This window comes from Lactuca virosa, chromosome 3 (assembly GCF_052849685.1).
Source record: "Lactuca virosa cultivar CGN04683 chromosome 3, Lactuca_virosa_CGN04683_v6, whole genome shotgun sequence".
NCBI classification, from domain to species: Eukaryota; Viridiplantae; Streptophyta; class Magnoliopsida; order Asterales; family Asteraceae; genus Lactuca; species Lactuca virosa.
In genome coordinates, this window is record NC_136428.1 from 310,856,102 (window position 1) to 310,874,946 (window position 18,845).

Genomic DNA, 18,845 nt, shown 5'->3' on the forward strand with positions numbered 1-18,845 from the left:
CTGTAAATTAAACGTTGGAAAAAACCGCGTGTCAATCCGTCTTAAAACGAATGAGTTATGGTTGTTTACAAATTTTCACAGATTACAAAATTTTAAAAATGTTGCTGAAAAGCTGAAATTTTTCAGCTTTGATAGCTCAACTTTGAAAAACTGTAGCTCATTGAATATAGTACCAAAATCAACAAATTTATAGTCTAAATTCATCTACAAAGTGTAAATTAAACGTTGGAAAACTGCGTGTCAATCCGACTTAAAACGAATGAGTTATGATTTTTTAAAAATTTTCACAGATTACATTTTTTTTAAATCGGGTCCAACCGGTTCTAAACCCGGTAAAAACTGGACCGGACCGAGAAAAAAACCGAACCGGTTTTGATGGATTCCTATAACCGAGAACCGGCCCAGGGGTCCAAAAAAACGGTCTGGTCCGGTCCACCGGTCCAAATGCTCACCCCTAGTTTTCAATACAAGATTTTTTAATTTTCTACAGTTACAGAACGGATTCTTACGCGACCTAAATTCGTCAGTTGTAGGTTTGATTTTCTTACTTCGTTTTCTAAGTATTTCACGTAGTTTAAGATCGTCTGTCTGTTTTATTTGGAAGTTGATTTGATTGCTCATATTTGCAGGTTGTGGATGGAAACCGATTATAAAATTGAACCCTATCACATGCATGCCCATAAGGCGTTCGCTGAAATGCCTAACCCAATTAAAGTAGTCATTCCATTTTATTTTACCTTATTCATTAGTTGATTATATTTTATTTTGATTTTCTTGAATTATGTAATTTCTCTGTATGCTTGCATTCCCCATGTAACGATGATGTACTTCAAGTTCTGGAGGATTTCGTATTTTCCATGATTTCTGCATGTAAAAGTGACAATCAGTTTCAGGTACCATTTTTTTTTAATCTGACCCAGTTCTAAAGTTTTTATTTCATGCTAGACCTATCGACGCCAATGTTTAATTTATTTCATCTGATTCTGTGTTTTTAGGTTTAGGCCTGCAACTGAGTAATTTTTGATTTGAACAGGACAATGAGATACCCTATTGTACGGTCAGTTATGATTTGGTGCAGGTATGTTGGAATGTCGTTTAAGTTTTTAGAATTTTACATGTTTCAGTCCTTTATGGTTCTTGAATCTTGAGCTGAATGTGGTTAAGTTTCATACTCTGTTTGATGGACACTTGAAATACTATTGTAGGTTTAATTTACATCCACAATTTTATTTTGTGCTATGTATCTCATATATTATGTAGGTAAGCATCTAAGAGTTATTATCATTTATAGCCCATTTCGAGGTGGCTTAAGTTGGCTTATAAATTATGTTCAGGTGTAATCTTTTTTGTTTTGGTTGTTTCTTTTTTTATGTTTGGTCTTTTTTTTTGTTCTATTCAATATTTAATAAGATTAAAGGAAATTTTATTTTATAAATTTTAATTTTCTTGGGCAGAATATTTTAAAGTAACCATTTCATCAATGGTGGTATACCATCTGGTTACTCAACTGGATGGGGGTGGATGGAGCAAAAACAGGTGGCAAAGAAATTTCAAACTGGATTTTCTTTGCTCATTGTTGTATAAAGTTTTCTGCTAATATCTTGATGTTCAAGCCAGCATGGACGGATCTTATTAAGGGCGAGGGGGGGTGGTGACCCCCTGTTTTTTTTTTAGAATTAGTCCATTACTATTAAAAACTTTACATATTAGACCCAAAACAAAAAAAATTCACTGTGGCCCCCCTGTTCTTCAAAATTTATATATATTTTAGTTTCGGCCCCCAACTCGTATGTTCAAGCTCCGTCACTGAAGTTCAAGGTCAATCATATGAAGCATTTGTGTGGTGGATACCATTCCATTTTTATATAAACATATTAAGTTTGATTTTTTAAATTATCAACTTGAAACAATGCTTTTACGTAGTGCAACTTAAATATTTTTTAAAATTTTATCACGTTTGGCATTAGATGTTATGCAAACTAAAAAAAATTGTTTACCAAGTTTCAAGGTTCTATTGTTAAACAGATGTAGTTTTTTATTTTGGAAATTACCGGTCCGTGTAGTATTTAATTCCAAATTACAGTTTTGGTCCCTGTAGTTTTTAATTCTATTTTACACTTTCTATCCCTGTGGCTTGCACTGTTCTGCAATTTACGTCCAACTTTTGAAAATATTACGAGTAGGCTAAATTACAGTTTTGTTCTATGTGGTTTGCACATCTCTGCACCGTAGTCCAAAGCTTGGAATTTTTACATAGATGGTCTCCGTGTTTGGCAAAAGCTGCATGTTTAGTCCCTGAAGATGTTTTTGAATAAATCTTTGTTCTGTTTAGCATTCCCGATGTATAAGGGATTAGCTTTTGATTCTTTCTTAGCCACGTGTTTAGCCTGTGTACTACGTGGGTACACCTTAGACTTTTTCTTTATTGTTTGGCTTTATATAGCCCCTTTTGCAGATGAATAAACTCAAGCTTTATAGCTACCATTTGTGGGTTCTTTAATACTAGTACTAACAGTGGTATCAGAGCTATCACGAGGCCTGATCCGAGAGTGATAAACACGAGAGCAAGAGAGATTAATCAAGAGCGGTAAACACGAGAGAAGGAGAGATTGAAAAGGATGGAAGAAGAAACCACCGTGAAGTTCAATGCTCCAAATATTCCGATGTTCGATGGGTACTATCTTCAGTGGGCAAAACTCATGAAGAATTTTCTGCTTTCCAAGGAATACTGGAGTATTGTTGAGCATGGAGTGCCTGCAGGTGGAAATCAAACTCAAATTCATACACACAAGTTGAAAGACCTGAAGATAAAGAATTACTTATACCAATCTATTCCTCGAGAAGTATTGGAGACAATTGTGGAAGATGATACGTCCAAACAGATTTGGGATGCCATGCAACAGACATATCAGGGCTCCTCTAAAGTCCAACAAGCACAACTTCAAGCCCTGAAAAGAGAGTACGAACTGCTAAGCATGAAGGAAGGAGAGAAAGTTGATAGCTACTTGTCAAGAACGCTTGCTGTGGTTAACAAAATGAAGATCAGTGGAGAAAATATGGATTCAAGTGTAGTGGTGGGGAAAATCTTAAGGTCAATGACCCCAAGATTTAACTATGTTGTCTGCTCTATTGAATAATCTCATGATCTGAAAAGGTTGAGTATTAATGAACTCCATGGAAGTCTACTTGTTCATGAACAACGTATGCAAGGAAAAGAGGAAGAAGAGCAAGCCCTAAAGGTCGTCACCGCTGATCAAAGTTCAGTAGGAAGAGAAGAGTTCAAGTCTTCTCCAAGGGGTAGAGGACGTGGCAACTATAGAGGAAGGGGAAGAGGACGAGGAAGAAGCTTTGACAAATCCACAATTGAATGTTATAATTGTCATAAATTAGGACATTTTGCATATGAATGTCCAGATCAATCGGCACATTACGCCAGCCAGACAACCTTTAATGAAGATGAAGAAATGTTGCTTATGTCGTATGTTGAAACGCATAACTCACACAGAGAAGCAATATGGTTTCTTGATTCGGGTTGTAGTAATCACATGAGCGGAGACATAAGTTGGTTCGTTGAACTAGACAAGTCTTACAGGCATTCGGTCAGACTAGGAAATGGCTCAAGGATGACTGTTATGGGAAAGGGGAACATTCGAATCGAAGTGGATGGCAGGAAGCATAACATTAGCGAGGTATTTTACATTCCAGAATTGCAAAACAACTTATTGAGTATTGGGCAGCTTCAAGAAAAACAGTTGGCAATTTTAATTCAAGACAATACGTGTAAAATATTTCATAAAGTCAATGGACTTATTATGAAATCAAACATGTCGACAAATCGCATGTTTATATTGTTTGCATACATGCTTGCCACCAACAAGCCAATTACACGGTGTCTTCAAGCAACATCAGACTCAATAACGCGTCTATGGCATAGAAGATTTGGTCACCTCCACATGAAGGGGTTACGAACCTTAGCTTACAAGAAGATGGTTAATGGCTTACCCATCTTGAAAGCGAGCTCCAAGTTATGCACCAAATGTGTTGAGGGAAAGCAAAGTCGTGATAAGTTTCAGAGATCAAGTGCTTGGAGAGCCACTCAACCATTACAGCTGATACACTCAGACATCTGTGGTCCGATTACCCCTACATCAAACAGTCAGAAAAGGTATGTTCTTACCCTTATCGATGACTATAGCAGGAAGATGTGGGTCTACTTTCTAAATGAAAAGTCAGAGGTTTTTGAGTTGTTTAAGAAATTTAAAAACATGGTTGAAAAGGAGATAAGTTGTTCTATTGGCTGCCTTCGTACCGACCGAGGTGGAGAGTTTACATCCTCCGCCTTTAATGATTTTTGTGCCACAAATGGTATCCGTAGACAGCTCACTGCTGCCTATTCACCACAACAGAACGGTGTGGCGGAAAGAAGAAATCGCACACTAATGAACATGGTTAGGTGTATGTTGAATGATAAGAAGGTTCCATTGGAGTTCTGACCTGAGGTTGTTAACTGGGTTGTCCATGTATTGAACAGATGTCCTACAGTAGCAGTAAAAGATAAAACACCAGAAGAGGCCTGGAGCGGATTCAGACCATCAGTAGAATATTTCAAGATATTTGGGTGTGTTGGTCACGTCCACATTCCTGATGTGAATCGTAAAAAGCTTGATAACAAAAGCTTTACATGTGTGTTTATGGGAGTTAGTCAAGAATCAAAGGGCTACCGAATGTATGATCCAAACTCAAAGAAAATTGTGACAAGTCATGATGTGGTCTTTGATGAAGAGAAGCAATGGATCTGGAAACAGACAGAAACAACAAATATGGTCTTAAGGTGGGAAGATGATGAAGAACAAGATGATCATACACCTGATGAGGAGATACAGGGGCACAATGAAGATGAACAGAATCATGATGAAAGTCCAAGCAATAATAATTCAACCAGAAGTTCAAGTGCCTCAAGCTCAAATGTTTCAAGTCCAGTAAATGAAAGTCCAGTTAGTGCAAGTCTAGTTCAAGGGAGGATCAGAAGACAACCACCATACATGGATGACTTTGTAAGTGGAGAAGGGCTATCTGATGATGAGGAACTACAACATTTAGTAATGCTTGCTATCAGAAATGATCCAACCAGTTATGAAGAAGCATCCACACATGCCAAATGGAGAGAAGCTATGGATCTAGAAATGAAGGCTATAAAGAAAAATGAAACGTGGGAGCTCATTGACCTGCCAAAGGGTGCTAAAATGATTGGGGTTTAATTGGTTTTTAAAACAAAGTTGAATGAAAAGGGAGATGTAGATAAACATAAGGCACGACTAGTCGCAAAGGGGTACTCACAACAAGCTGGCATTGATTATACTGAAGTATTTGCACCTGTTGCTCGTTGGGACACCATCAGAATGATTCTCGCCCTAGCTGCAAGCAGAAATTGGCAAGTCTACCAACTTGACGTAAAAAGCGCCTTTTTACATGGGGAAATTAATGAAAAGGTTTATGTAGAGTAACCACAAGGCTATGTAGTTCCGAGAGCAGAAAGAGAGGTGTATCGATTAAAAAAGGCATTATATGGGCTAAAACAAGCCCCATGGGCTTGGTTCAGTAAGATAGAGTCTTATTTCTTGAACACGGGTTTTGAAAAATGTTCGAGTGAGCCCACTTTGTTTGTCAAAACTGGTAAGAATGGAGAATTACTCATTGTTAGCCTATATGTAGATGATCTGATATTTACATGTAACAATGTTGAAATGTTTGAGGCATTCAAAAGATCAATGATGCATGAATTTGAAATGACAGACCTTGGTCTGATGAAATATTTCTTAGGTGTGGAAGTAGTTCAGAATGCAATAGGGATATTCATCAGCCAATCAAAGTATGTTAAGGAAGTATTAGAAAGGTTTCAAATGATCAACTACAATTCAGTGAAGAATCCAATTGTTCAAGGTTGCAAACTCACAAAGGGTAATAATGGGGAAAAAAAGGTAGATGCAACAGTCTACAAACAAAAGATTGGAATTCTCATGTATCTAACAGCTACAAGGCCATATATCATGTATGTAGTAAGCTTACTGAGCAGGTTCATGGAATCGCCTACTGAGCAACACAATGCGGCTATAAAAAGGGTATTTCGATACTTGCAAGGAACATCAGATTTGGGAATTCTATATGAAAGAAAAGGGAAAGAAACATTGGTAGGCTTTAGTGATTCAAGTTATGCAGATGATCTTGATGATATGAAAAGCACTTCAGGTTATGTCTTCAAACTAAGTTCAGGAGCTGTGTCTTGGAGTTCAAAGAAGCAACCTGTTGTAAGCCTATCAACAACTGAAGCTGAATTTATTGCAGCAGCCGCATGTGCATGTCAGAGTGTATGGATGATAAGAATTCTTGAAAGACTTGGAGCTAGTCAACGAAAGTGTACCATCTTCTGTGATAATAATTCCACAATCAAGTTGTCTAAAAATCCAATCATGCATGGGAGGAGCAAACATATTCACGTACGATTTCACTTTCTTCGAGATTTGATCCAGGATGATGTAATCAATATGGCATATTGTCGCACAGAAGATCAGTTAGCAGATGGAATGACAAAACCTCTAAAGTTGGAGTTGTTTTTGAAGATGAAAGACTTGCTTGGGCTTCGTTCCAGTCATGATATAAACTAACTACTGGACTAGCAGTTTAGTTTAAGGGAGGATTTGTTAGGAAATTATTAGTTTTTGAATAAGTCTTTGTTATGTTTAGCATTCCCGATGTATAAGGGATTAGCTTTTGATTCTTTCTTAGCCACGTGTTTAGCCTGTGTACTACGTGGGTACACCTTAGACTTTTTCTTTATTGTTTGGCTTTATATAGCCCCTTTTGCAGATGAATAAACTCAAGCTTTATAGCTACCATTTGTAGGTTCTTTAATACCAGTACTAACAGATGTTACCACCAACCCTCCTCTGTTAATTACTAACCATTTTTTTTAATTTGTACTTCTTACAGTCCTATCATCATAGCAAAAAAAATTATTTAATTACTACCTAAACCTTTTGTATTTTTTTTTCAGATTCTTGGACATTCACTTGGTGGTGGCACACGAAAGTAGATTGTTATTTGTTGCGATTTTCATATATAGGTAACATAGCTCTTTACAATGTAACTCAATAAAATCTTCCTGTTTTTTTTTCAAATTCTTTGGCGTGTCCAACCCCGCAACGCGGGGTTCTTCCCTAGTTAACATTGATTAGGTATAATTTTTTTTTAATAGGATTAATAGCTAGGATAACCGAAATTCGAAAACGAGTTTCAAGTTATATAATGGGTAATTGGAAACCATATAACTCGAAAACAAACAAAAAAAAAAGTAAGGCTAAAATGGTCTTTTTAAATGGGCTGAGGATGTCAGTGCAATTTTTTTAAACCACAAAGATGTATTTTGTCAAATTTTCAAAGATTTGACTAAAAGTGAGAATATGACCAACTCACTGGGACCAAAACTGTAATTTACTATTTTCAAAAATTAACTCGGACCGTCTCTCGGTTAAAAGTTAAAAGTTTTACGTTTCATCCATTCGGACATAAAAGACAAGTTTGCCCTTAATTATTTCTCTTTTTGATTTCTTTTCTATTTATTTGTTACTTTTTTATTATTTATTGATTTTTTTATTATAAAAGATAATTATTTATTATCTTTAATAAAGAAATATGTTGTAAACCCTATGCTTCTCCGATGATCCTATCTCCACCATCACATGTCTTCAAAAAGTACAATGATTTCAGCTTTTAACTTCAAGCAAGATTTCAACTTCAACTTCATGAACTTCAAAAACAGTTTTAGATTTGCAAAATCTCAACAAGTTCTTGAAGGATTCGAGAGAAGAATGAAAGATATGAGATGTGTTCTCCATATCTTTCTGGTGATGGATTTTCCCATTACAACAGAAGATCGAGATGAGGTGACTTTGCTCCAATACATCATCGCCGCTCAACGTTGGTTATGATACATCACCACCATCGGATTTGCAGGTTCCAAACTCGTCTCACCACCTCTGATTATTGGTGGTGGTGATGCTCAATCTGAAAGTCCCAAAGTGAAATCCATCATGAAACCCCCAAAATGCTAGATTTGAAACCACACATCTTCTGTTGATCTACTTTCGTAATTACAGCTCCCCTATTTTTCAAAACCCTAGTGCACAGGTGGTGATAGCGACCTCTCTCTCTCTCTCTCTCTCTCTCTCTCTCTCGTATTAGCAGACATATAAGGTGTTTTTGTGTGTTTTGTGTTTCTCTGCTCTGTTTGGGAAGAAGATCGAGGAAGCAGATGGCAATGAATGCTCAAGGGTTTCAGATGTTTTTTCCCACAATGTTTCACATCTTCGACGGAGGTGGTAATCGTCGGACGTGAACAAATGAAAGGAAATGTGATGGTGGTCAATGGCGGTAGTCAAGAGGGTTTCTGATGGTGCACCATTTTCAGGTGGTGGTGTGTAAGTTTTCTCTAGCAAAACAAAAGAGAAATATATATATTAAATTTAATTAAAAATAATCAAAATATAAAAAAAATGAAAAATAAATTGAAAATGACATTATAGTCATTTCATCTCTCACAAGGGATTAAACGTGCTCCAAGAATCTGAAAAAATGGCATTAACATAGATTGTTAAATATAAGTTGGCGAAACGAGATATGTTGATAGTGGAACCAAAATGAATATATAGGATGTTTTCTAAGATTATAGCATTAGAAAATACTTGTTGGTGGAATCTAGGGTGCGGGTAATGCGCCAAGCTCCGGTTAAGTTCTAGCGGCCAATATGATGAGTTTTTGTATGAATTTTGTGGTTGTTGTATCAAAAGTGGTTTATGAAATTATTTGCAAGTACATGTCGGTTTTGCTTTTGCTAGAAAGATTTATGTTGAAAGTATTAACTATTTCTTGTTAAAGGGTGTAAAGGAAGGTGACACATATACAGGGAACATGTGTATAAATTACACAATCTTATTATTAGTAGTTGTCCAGGGTGTGACTACGCGGCGGAGAGCTTACGTTCTGATTAACTAGCCGTAAGTATATTTGTTGTGCATGACGGAGAGACTCGTTCCCTAGAAATGACAGTAGTTCCCTAAGTGTGTCACCAAGGGTAGAAAGAAAATAGTAACATTCGAAATTGTTCAGTTGAAGACTTTATTTTATTTTACTAATTTGCTTCAACTATAATTTAGAAAATAGTAATAGTTAGAATAGATCCGGAGATATGTTGGAACGATTATTTTGTTATTTAATTTATCTTTAAAAATTAAGGTGTTATAATTTTTACACACATTATACATTAAACTGTGACCATATAATACTTATATTCACAACTTTAATTTTTTTTTTATCGTGAATATTTTTTCACATATCTCGTAGATATTTTATAGTCCATCAACCATTTCTTAGACAAACCTTCAAAGTTCATTACTAATTTTAAAAAACATTAAAATTTTGTCTAAATGTTGTTAAAAAAAGGTATAAAAATTAGTTTAATTTGTTAATTTAGAAAAAAAATAATAATAATAACAACAAATAAATGGAACATCTTGCAATGATATAGCAATGTGGCATTTCCTATTTGACTTTGGTGGTCCCCGTTGCTAGGCTGCCACACAAAAGTAAAGCAACATGATTAAATGACAGACAAGTGGTCACCAAGGCAAGCACATGCTCCATATTCCATTCTTCCACATGCGTTGTCACATGATCCAAATCTCTTTATTTCAACTCAAAATCAATTTTACACCCAATCAAACCACACATATCAATCCTATTATAATAATACATCACCCATCGGGTTAATATCGGTTATACAATTATCTTCATAAATTAAACCTTTCCAATACACACTAGTAAATGAGTGAAAATAAGCCACATCAACAAATACAAACCACAAATCCAAAACAAAAACAAAAACAAGGGTTGTATGTCATGTTAGCGATAAAATAAAATGTTAATTTGTAGGGCACTAACTAGAAAGTGTGTTTAATTAACATGGATTAAGGGCATAGTGTCGTCGACGATGCTAAAGTGGTGCATCGTAGGTGGTGAGGACAAGTGGTCAGATGATCGTTTGTGAGGCCGGCTGCTTGCATGAACGAGTGAATGACTGTGGGACCCACTTGTCGGAATCCTCTTTTGACCATGTCTTTGCTTATGGCTTCGGATTTCGATGTTTTTACTGGCATCTTCTGACTTGATTTGTATTGTGTTGTGATCGGTTTGTTGTTTACAAATCCCCATATGTAGTTGTCGAATGATCTGAATGCTTTATTGGTCTGTAATAATGTTAAAAAACTTAAGACAGTATTTGAAACCATTATTAATTTAGGGGTTGACTAAAAAGACATTCTATTTTACCATATAGACACCCTAATTTAATTCAATTGATTGTTATATTAAAAAAATGACAGCATATTTTATTAATTCTTGTAATGTAGGCGTAGCATGTCTTTTCATTGCTTTCTATTGCAACATCATATTATCAATTTATTTATTGCATATTATATTTTAAAAATTCTACATAATTATAATAATAAAAATGTTTAATAAAAGATGTACAAACAGAGAAAAAAATACATAATTTCATCGATTTTCAACCTTAACTTTTACTGGGGAATAAAAACTTGTATAAAAAAACAAAGAATCTTCTAATGTATAGGAATATTAACATAATATGTACCAAGTATTAATCATAAGGAATATTAATATAATTAAATGTGATAAATATTAATTATAAATAATAATCTTTATAATTAATATATTTTATATTTAGTTATAGTTATAGTGACATTACACATAATTATGTTTATATAAAAAACGAAAAAACAAGAGTAATTATTGTACCTGAATAATAGATTTAGAGTTGTCAACGACACCTCGGACAAGACTGAGTTCGATGCCATATTCACTGCTGATTGATGTTATTTTTTTCTCCGAATACATTGACACGATTTCCGGATCATAACCCGAAAAAGCTTCCCTATAAATTACATAACACGATTCATTATTTATGGAATATTTAATTACCAGTTCCATAAATTCAAGATTCAAAACACAAAACACACCTAAATTGTTGCCTTTTCTTTAGAACAGAAGTCCAATCCGATCCGACTTGAGCACCCGTTAGAACCAATAGTTCAAATAACACTCTTCATAAACACAACCAAATTTTGTTAGTAAACACTTTATACTGAAAAATATACTAACATTTAATATTTGATACCGGTTGAGTTTCGGGTGCTTACTTATCATCATGAGCTGGAACTCCCCATTCTTGGTCATGGTAAGCAACATATATCGGGTCTGTCACAAAAAAAACCGTATTAACTTTAACACAAAATGATAATTTAACAAATAAAAATTAGAATATTTTATGTATTTTTTGGGTTACTATATATAGAGTTGAATGAAATTTACCTGAATTAGGAGTGATGAAGCTGCATCTTTTCTCATCTCTAACTATAGCGGAAGTAAGAGAATTTGGATCAAAATTGTAAGATGTGAGCTTGCTGCAGCTATCATACTTAGCAGACTTAGATCTACCATAGTGAGCGATCCTCATTTTCCTCTGAACCTGCATCACCGCCACCTGTTCTCTCCTTGCCGCCGCAATACTCCCCGGAGAATCAACAATTGCCGCCGATGAATACTTAACCACCAACGAATTAGGACTGGTGCTGGTGGTGGTATCCACAGAATTATGCAAACGATGATCATGGTCACTGGTAACAGTACATTTCTTGGATTTTTTTACCGGAATCACGGATTTGGGGGTTGTACATTTGGTGGGTAAGGGTAGTACAAGCTTGTCAGAGCTTGAAGTCATCATATCGTTGCTGTGGCTGTTACCGCCTCGCTTGACTGCCGGCTGCCGTGGAGATTTTAGTTTGGGGGAGATCGGGGGTTGGTTTGTTTTGGTGTGAAGTGGCGTCGGGGATGGAACCATAGAGATGGATTTTGGCAGGGAGAGGGTTTTTTTGAGGGAACGTCTTTCGAAAAGTGGAGCGTTTGGTGGTACTCGGTTGGATGTGGCTGGCTGAAGTACCGGGCGGCCATTGATGTCGGAGACGGCTGTGGTGGCCGGAGTAGCAACATCAGATGATTGCAGCAATTTCGAATTTGAAGAACACATGATTGACGAAGGAGGAAGGTAGGTCTTGGTGGCAACAAGGCAATGGTTGTGTTGGAGTAAGGGTTTAGCGTGGATGAGATGGTGTTTATTTATACTAAAACCAAAATGATAAGGTGGGTGGCTAATAAAGTACTAATGACTTTTATTATTTCTATCCAAATATTTATTTATTTATTTAATTTTTTTATTTATTTATTTTTTTCTAATTTTATATCCATATGGAAGTAAACGTAAATATATTTTAATCCATTATAGTAATTTGATGTTTTGTTTACCCAATTCAATTAACATGTATTATGATTGAACGCTAGTTATTATTTTGTTACCTTTTAGGAAAAAAAATGTTGTTATGACGTTACCTAATAATATATGCCACATGAAAATCAATATTTATTTATTATTATTAATTAATTCGGGTATAAGATTCTCCTTGATTACTTTTTACTAGGTTTGGTAAAAAGTTACCGCTTCTCGTTTCTTACCTTCCATTGTTGCTTTTGCCTCCATTGCGTCTGACCTCCACCATTGCCTTCCTCCGTCGTATGCAAGTGCATCCTCTGGTACCTGCAACTCTGCAACTCCGACTACAACATTGACCGGTAAGTTTTCTTCTGTTTTTTTTTTCTTTTCGTTAATTTGATACTTCAAGTTTTCTTTTTCTTTCTTTTTTCTGATACTAGAATACATACGAAATTACATGCTATGTTTTCTGAAATATAAAATTAGATGTTGTTGTTTGCTGAAATATGAAATTATATGCATAAATCAAATTTTTTATACTATTACTGTGCTGAAATTTGATATTACACATGAAGAAATCTAAAATTAGATGTTATTTGTTTGTTAAAATATAAAGTTAGATGTATAAATCATATTTTTTTATTATATTACTTTGCTTAAATCTGAAATTAGATGAAGAAATCTGAAATTAGATGAAGAAATATGAAATTAGATGCTATTTTTTTTTTGTTGAAATATGAAGTTAAATGTAAAAATCAGATTTTTTTATTGTATTAATTCATTGAAATCTAAAAAATTGGATGCATAAATCTGAAATTATATGAGTAACGTTGAATGTTCTCATCAAATTATATCATATTATACGGGAGTTTGTTGTACATATATTTTTTGTAAAATGTACCATATAACTGCATATTATATGGTACTTACATATTAGGTAGTTAATGACCAAATTTAATCGATGACAGATAGGAAATGTTATTCAAGAAGTGAAGATGAATTACATTGGAAGAGAGAAGGGAGATTGGGCTAGTTGACATGAATTTTGGCTCTTATCCTTCATTTCTATACCACACAACATAAAATAAGATCCCTCGTGTTCCCTATACATATATACATGTATTATTGTTTCTACACATACCAAATGTAACAATATAAATTGGTTTTTCTTTTCTTAATTTAATTTACTAGTGGTAACAGTAGAAGAAAATCCGAAATAGCTACAGAAGGTTGCTATAGAATGTATTTTCGTTGTTATTCTGCAACAAATCGTGCTATTGAATATCGTTTCATAGCTAATTTGCTACCACATTTACTATGAAATTAATTTTTGGTAGCGAACATGGAAATTGCTACGAAAACTATTACCACATTTACTATGAAATTAATTTTTGGTAGCGAACATGGAAATTGCTATGAAAACTATTACCGACTCGAACTTCGTTGGTATATTGCTACCGATCTATGGAAAAACTATTCGTTGCAAGGTTGCAACAAACTTTTTTACGAAAATACTTTTCGTTGTAACTCTACTATGAAATTAAATATTGTGGTTAATCTACAACGGAATAAAATTTTATAGTTGCTTTGCTATGGAAGTAGAATTCATAGCTATTTACCTACAAAATTGTGCTACACAATTTGTTTTCCGTTGCTTGTTTTATATGGAGTGAATGTTCATTGCTATTTTTAAACGATTTTTGTTACAAAATTAAATTTCATAGCAACTTTGATAAATAATTATAATTCATAGTTATGTTGCTATGAAAACTTGTTACCAAAATCAATTTCGTAGATGTTTTGATATGGAGTAAATTAACCGTTGATGTTTTGTTACGAATATTGTTAAGGAATGAAATTATGTTAGTATTTAGACGAGTTCAATATGTTCTCGGTACATTTTTGTGCCTAGGGGTTTAGGATTGAGGTGTAGGGGTTAAAGCTTACGACATATTTATTATAACCCTTAAATGTTACATTGACTATGTATTGAGCCTTAAGCCCTACACTGTAATCTATAAGCACTAAGTTTTATACCATAGACCATACGATGTAAGTTACAAGCCATAAACCCTAACCAGTAAACCATTAATTATAACCCTTAAATATTAAAATTTATTTGAGTACATGTTAAATTTACACTAGTATAAAAATGACCTACGACCACACATCGCCCTGCCACACTTTCGATTTTCATGTGGCTGTAGCTTAGAATTGAAAATCATGCCAAGTTTTATCCACACTTTATTTGCTATACATATGACGATTGTAATATTTTTTTCAAAATAGTAATCACTGTTTTAGATTAAAAACGTGACAGTTACCCGCCACACTAAACATGTGACCAAATGTGGTCATTCGCCATGATAGTTTTTTATTTTTGGAATGTGTATGTAATTGTTTTATATGAGGCGATAAGTAAGTATATCTGTAGACCATAAAAATCATGCCAATTTAAAACTTTTTAAAACATTTAAAACCAATAATTATTACAAATTTGTTTTCAAAATAGTTTCATGTCAGAGTATCCCAAAATCAATTCATAAAAATATAAGGAGGTGCACGATCACGCCTTCTCCTTCCCGCGATAATCAGTAGTACATGAAACAAAATCAACAACTGTAAGCCCGAAGCTTAGTGAGTTCCACCAAAATACCAACGCCATACAACCATAACAATATCATACAAACAACATGCATAATGAGCTATCAGCCTGAATGGACCGCCTCGCAGGGCCATCAGCCTATCTGGACTGCTCTCCGTGCCATCGGCACGTCTGAACCGCCTCTCATGGCCTTCAGACTATCCGGACCGCTCGCCAGGCCTTCAGCCTGACTAGTACGCCCTTACCGGGTCTGCAGTCTATCCGGGCCGCCCTGGGTATGTTGGCACAAAGCACAAAGCATGACCGCCTCAACCCAACCCCCAATCAAACAATCATGTGCGCATAAATATCATACGCTAGCTAGCATGTACAGATAGTCATACAGATCTAACATATCACTTACATAACATCATCCTATAACCAGGATACCGATCTAACAGATCACTAACATAGCATCATCCTATAACCAGGATACCGATCTCACATATCATTAACATAACATCATCCTATAACCAGGATACCGATCTAACAGATCACTAACATAGCATAATCCTATAACCAGGATACAAATCATAAAGGGTCGGCTTTGGTGCCGTAGACCCTGTTGATATAGTGAGAAGAACTCACCTCATAAGTAGTGCAGAACTGGACTGAAAGTCTCCGACCGCTGTCTCACTGAAAATCTCGAACTATCCAAAATAACGAATACTAAGTCAACATTTGGTATATCAATCTTGACCAAGGGTCCTACATAGGGTAATTGTCCATTATTGCCTTTTCTCTAATTTGGGCCAAGGCCCAATACCAAATCCATGATCTAAAAGTCCATATATCCAAAGCCCATTAATGACCTAATTTTCCCAATTAGGCCCAACTCCCTAATTGGGCCTTATTTTAAAATCTATTACCAAAACTGGCCCAAAACCCAATTATTCAGAAAGTCCAGCAAGGCCCAAGTCCAACTGGTCCAAAGGCAACCCAATCCCGAAGCCCAATTCGTCAAAAGCCCAACAGAGGGCGTACGCGGGGCGTACTCCTCTGGTACGTTGGGCGTACTCCGTCTTGCGTTGACCACCATCGGGGAGGTTGATCCAGTACGCTGGGCATACAGAACTTACGAGGGGCGTACGCAAGTTTTACCAAAACTCTAATAAGTGCTTAATAGCTTAAGCACTTAAGCCCAAATTCTAGATCCATCGACCAAATGTGTCTTAGAACCATAAAGTCTCGAACTTTAAGACTTTGGACGTCCAGAAAGCTCTTAATACATGGTCTTAACCCATTAAGACCTTCCTACTACATGCATGAGACACCTTAAGCCATTGGGACATCATTTTTATCACTTAGGACCCTTTTTAGGGTATGAAAGGACAACTTATTTCGTTCAAATCATAATATGCACCAACTTGGGACTTTTGGGACAAGAAATGGTTTCATAAAGCTACTCTGACTAGATTTATATCATACACACATAAAGGTTGGAGCTTTTTACCTCCTGGAGCTTCTAGAGCACAAAGTAACCTCAGATCTACAAGCTTGTCCTCCTTCTCCAACTTCTTGATGCAATACCTTCTTCTCCAACTACTCAAAACACACAGTTTAAGCTCACACACTCAAGAAAAGGGTTAAGGTTTGGGAATAACGGCTCAAATCTATGGAGGCTGAGGTGATGAAGGGTTTTGAGCTCATAAAGACGTTTATATAGCACCCAAACCCTAAATATTAGGGTTTCCATCTATCGTGAGTATGCCCAGCGTACACAAGTGTACGCCCAACGTACTAGGGCGTGCCTAGTACGCTCAACGTACCTTATGTACGCTTAGCGTACTCTTCTTGGTCTCTAAAGTTGCAACTTGCAACTTTAGCCCTTAGGCTTCTCATGGCTTGACTCTTCCAACCCCAGGGACTACAAATGACAAAATAATAATAAAAGATGGGATTTAGTAATACCTGCAAATCTCGGGATGTTACAATATCGTCACATGAAATAATTGTTTGTGTTTCCAAATGTAGTCATTCGCCATGCTCTGAATGTACATGTTTCTAACGATAACAACTGTTTGTGTGTCCAAATGCAGTCATTCTCCATGCTCTGAATGTACATGTTTCTAACTGAAATCAGGTTGTTTGATTACATTTCTGACTAGTTGTTTATCATAAGGCTACTGATTGTGGGTATGTTCACAAAAAGTTTTTTTTTGCTTAGTCACTGTAAGAAGGCTTTGTTCCTCATGTATTGAACCCTCAAATGCAAAACCTTTTGGAGCATCACTTTGAGGAGGCCATGTTCCTAGTTCAAGGTATATCAAAAAAATAAAGCATGAGTTGAAAACAATACATTTAAATGAGTATTCTATATTTACAAAACACAATCTTTTTTTATCTTCTAACTGTTCTCAAACTTCTTATATTTCATGTCAACATATTGGCACATATGATGCCACAAATGCTGTAATACCAACTTATAGCTTGTATATTAAGAATATACCACTTTTGCTTCTATTATATAAATAAAAAAACATTAGTAAAGTTATGTAATAGAGACATGATTACCTTTAAAACTTTAAAATTGCATGGAGCTCTTCTTTTGCAATTACCAACATCTATGTGTTATTAGAATCAACCACAATGAGTAATATTAATAATGAATATCAAAATGATTAAAATATAGATGGTCTTATGCCTTTTCTTGATGCCACATATTTACAACAAGTAAAATTGAGAATATATGTCAAACATGCATTTTTTTATTAATGATGAAAACATCAAATAGTTATATTAGCCATTGAGTGATTAATGTACTAGTATTATTTTCTATATGTAAAGAGAAATAGCCTGAACGAGTATGGGTGATGCACAAACAAAAGAAGCAATGCAAATGTCAATATCTACCACATAATATTAAAATAGTACACAATAAATGAAAGAAAAAAATTCAATTACTCCAAATCTAATACTTGATATCAAACCAAAAACACATAAAAGCAAAATAGCTGTAGAGGTCCAATATACATAATATATACTTAGTAATTAAAGTTCCTTGTCCAAAATACATAGTAGCAGAGAGCATCACCAACACATATATTGTGTACTTATCTTCAAATGTATGCATATAAATCACAACTTTAATAAGGCCTAACAATAAGAAACATAAATTGAAGTATAATAACATAAATGAAATTAGTAGAACACACACTCATCAAAATTTTAACCAGGTCTCACGTTAGAGAAAAATTTAACCAGGCCTCAGAATAGATAAAAATTTAATCAAGTTCCATAATGAGAAACATAATAGCTAGCATACAAACTACTATGAAAAAAACAGAGAAAACAGACGAAGTAATATATAACTGGAAATGCAGCAAGTAGAGAAAAAGGCCATAAAAAGAAAATCGCACCAGGAGATGGATGGCGAGACCTGTAAGAATAAATTGAAATCAATTGAACGACTAGTAGGAATTGACTGGACATCAATTGAAGGTTAGTAGGTGGCGACGAACTCAACTGAAGGCATACTCATACCTGAACTCCGATCAAAAAGGTAATTAAGTTTCAAATTTATACAAAAATATACCATCGAAGTTTATCTTGTTCAAAAAATGCCATTAAACTTAAGAAACTGTTCAAAAAATACCATCCAACTTGACTTTTTGTTATTATGTAACCTAGTGGTAATCAGATGATTAATTTACTAAATGAGTTGGCATTTTAGTTAACATTTTGACTGCTTAGTTGGCATAAAACTTGCCATGTAGGTTTAAATGAGATTGCTTTGTTGCTGTTGTTTGAAGTGGCAGCCGAAATTTATCAAGAATCAAACAAATTCCTCTTTTCTTTCTTCTTTTC

General features: G+C 35.1%; 1 protein-coding gene and 2 long non-coding RNA genes across 3 annotated transcripts; 2 read left to right on the forward strand and 1 right to left on the reverse strand.

Annotated features, from left to right (window-relative positions):
* Positions 1 to 456: 456 nt before the first annotated feature.
* LOC145163029 (uncharacterized) lies at positions 457 to 1,259 on the forward strand. The gene is made up of 3 exons (XR_013739520.1): positions 457 to 533; positions 630 to 893; positions 996 to 1,259. It is a non-coding gene; the product is annotated as an uncharacterized LOC145163029 (long non-coding RNA).
* Positions 1,260 to 9,758: 8,499 nt separating this feature from the next.
* On the reverse strand, positions 9,759 to 12,227 carry LOC145167322 (uncharacterized). Its single transcript, XM_079086495.1, has 5 exons — positions 11,440 to 12,227; positions 11,268 to 11,325; positions 11,088 to 11,171; positions 10,867 to 11,002; positions 9,759 to 10,298 (listed from the first exon to the last, which is right to left on the reverse strand). The coding sequence occupies exons 1-5, from the start codon at positions 12,152 to 12,154 to the stop codon at positions 10,020 to 10,022; spliced, it is 1,272 nt and encodes a 423-aa protein (XP_078942621.1). The 5' UTR covers positions 12,155 to 12,227; the 3' UTR covers positions 9,759 to 10,019.
* Positions 12,228 to 12,615: 388 nt separating this feature from the next.
* Positions 12,616 to 13,678, forward strand: LOC145163030 (uncharacterized). Its single transcript, XR_013739521.1, has 2 exons — positions 12,616 to 12,753; positions 13,363 to 13,678. It is a non-coding gene; the product is annotated as an uncharacterized LOC145163030 (long non-coding RNA).
* Positions 13,679 to 18,845: the final 5,167 nt, after the last annotated feature.

What these genes read in the sequence shown, in the direction of transcription:
- LOC145167322 (XM_079086495.1), bottom strand. Translation starts at nt 12,154, where the DNA reads ATGTGTTCTTCAAATTCGAAATTGCTGCAATCATCTGATGTTGCTACT. An exon ending in AAGAAAAGGCAACAATTTAG is followed by an intron (nt 11,003 to 11,087) that starts GTGTGTTTTGTG and finishes TGTAATTTATAG; the next exon opens with GGAAGCTTTTTCGGGTTATG. An exon ending in ACTCTAAATCTATTATTCAG is followed by an intron (nt 10,299 to 10,866) that starts GTACAATAATTA and finishes ACATTATTACAG; the next exon opens with ACCAATAAAGCATTCAGATC.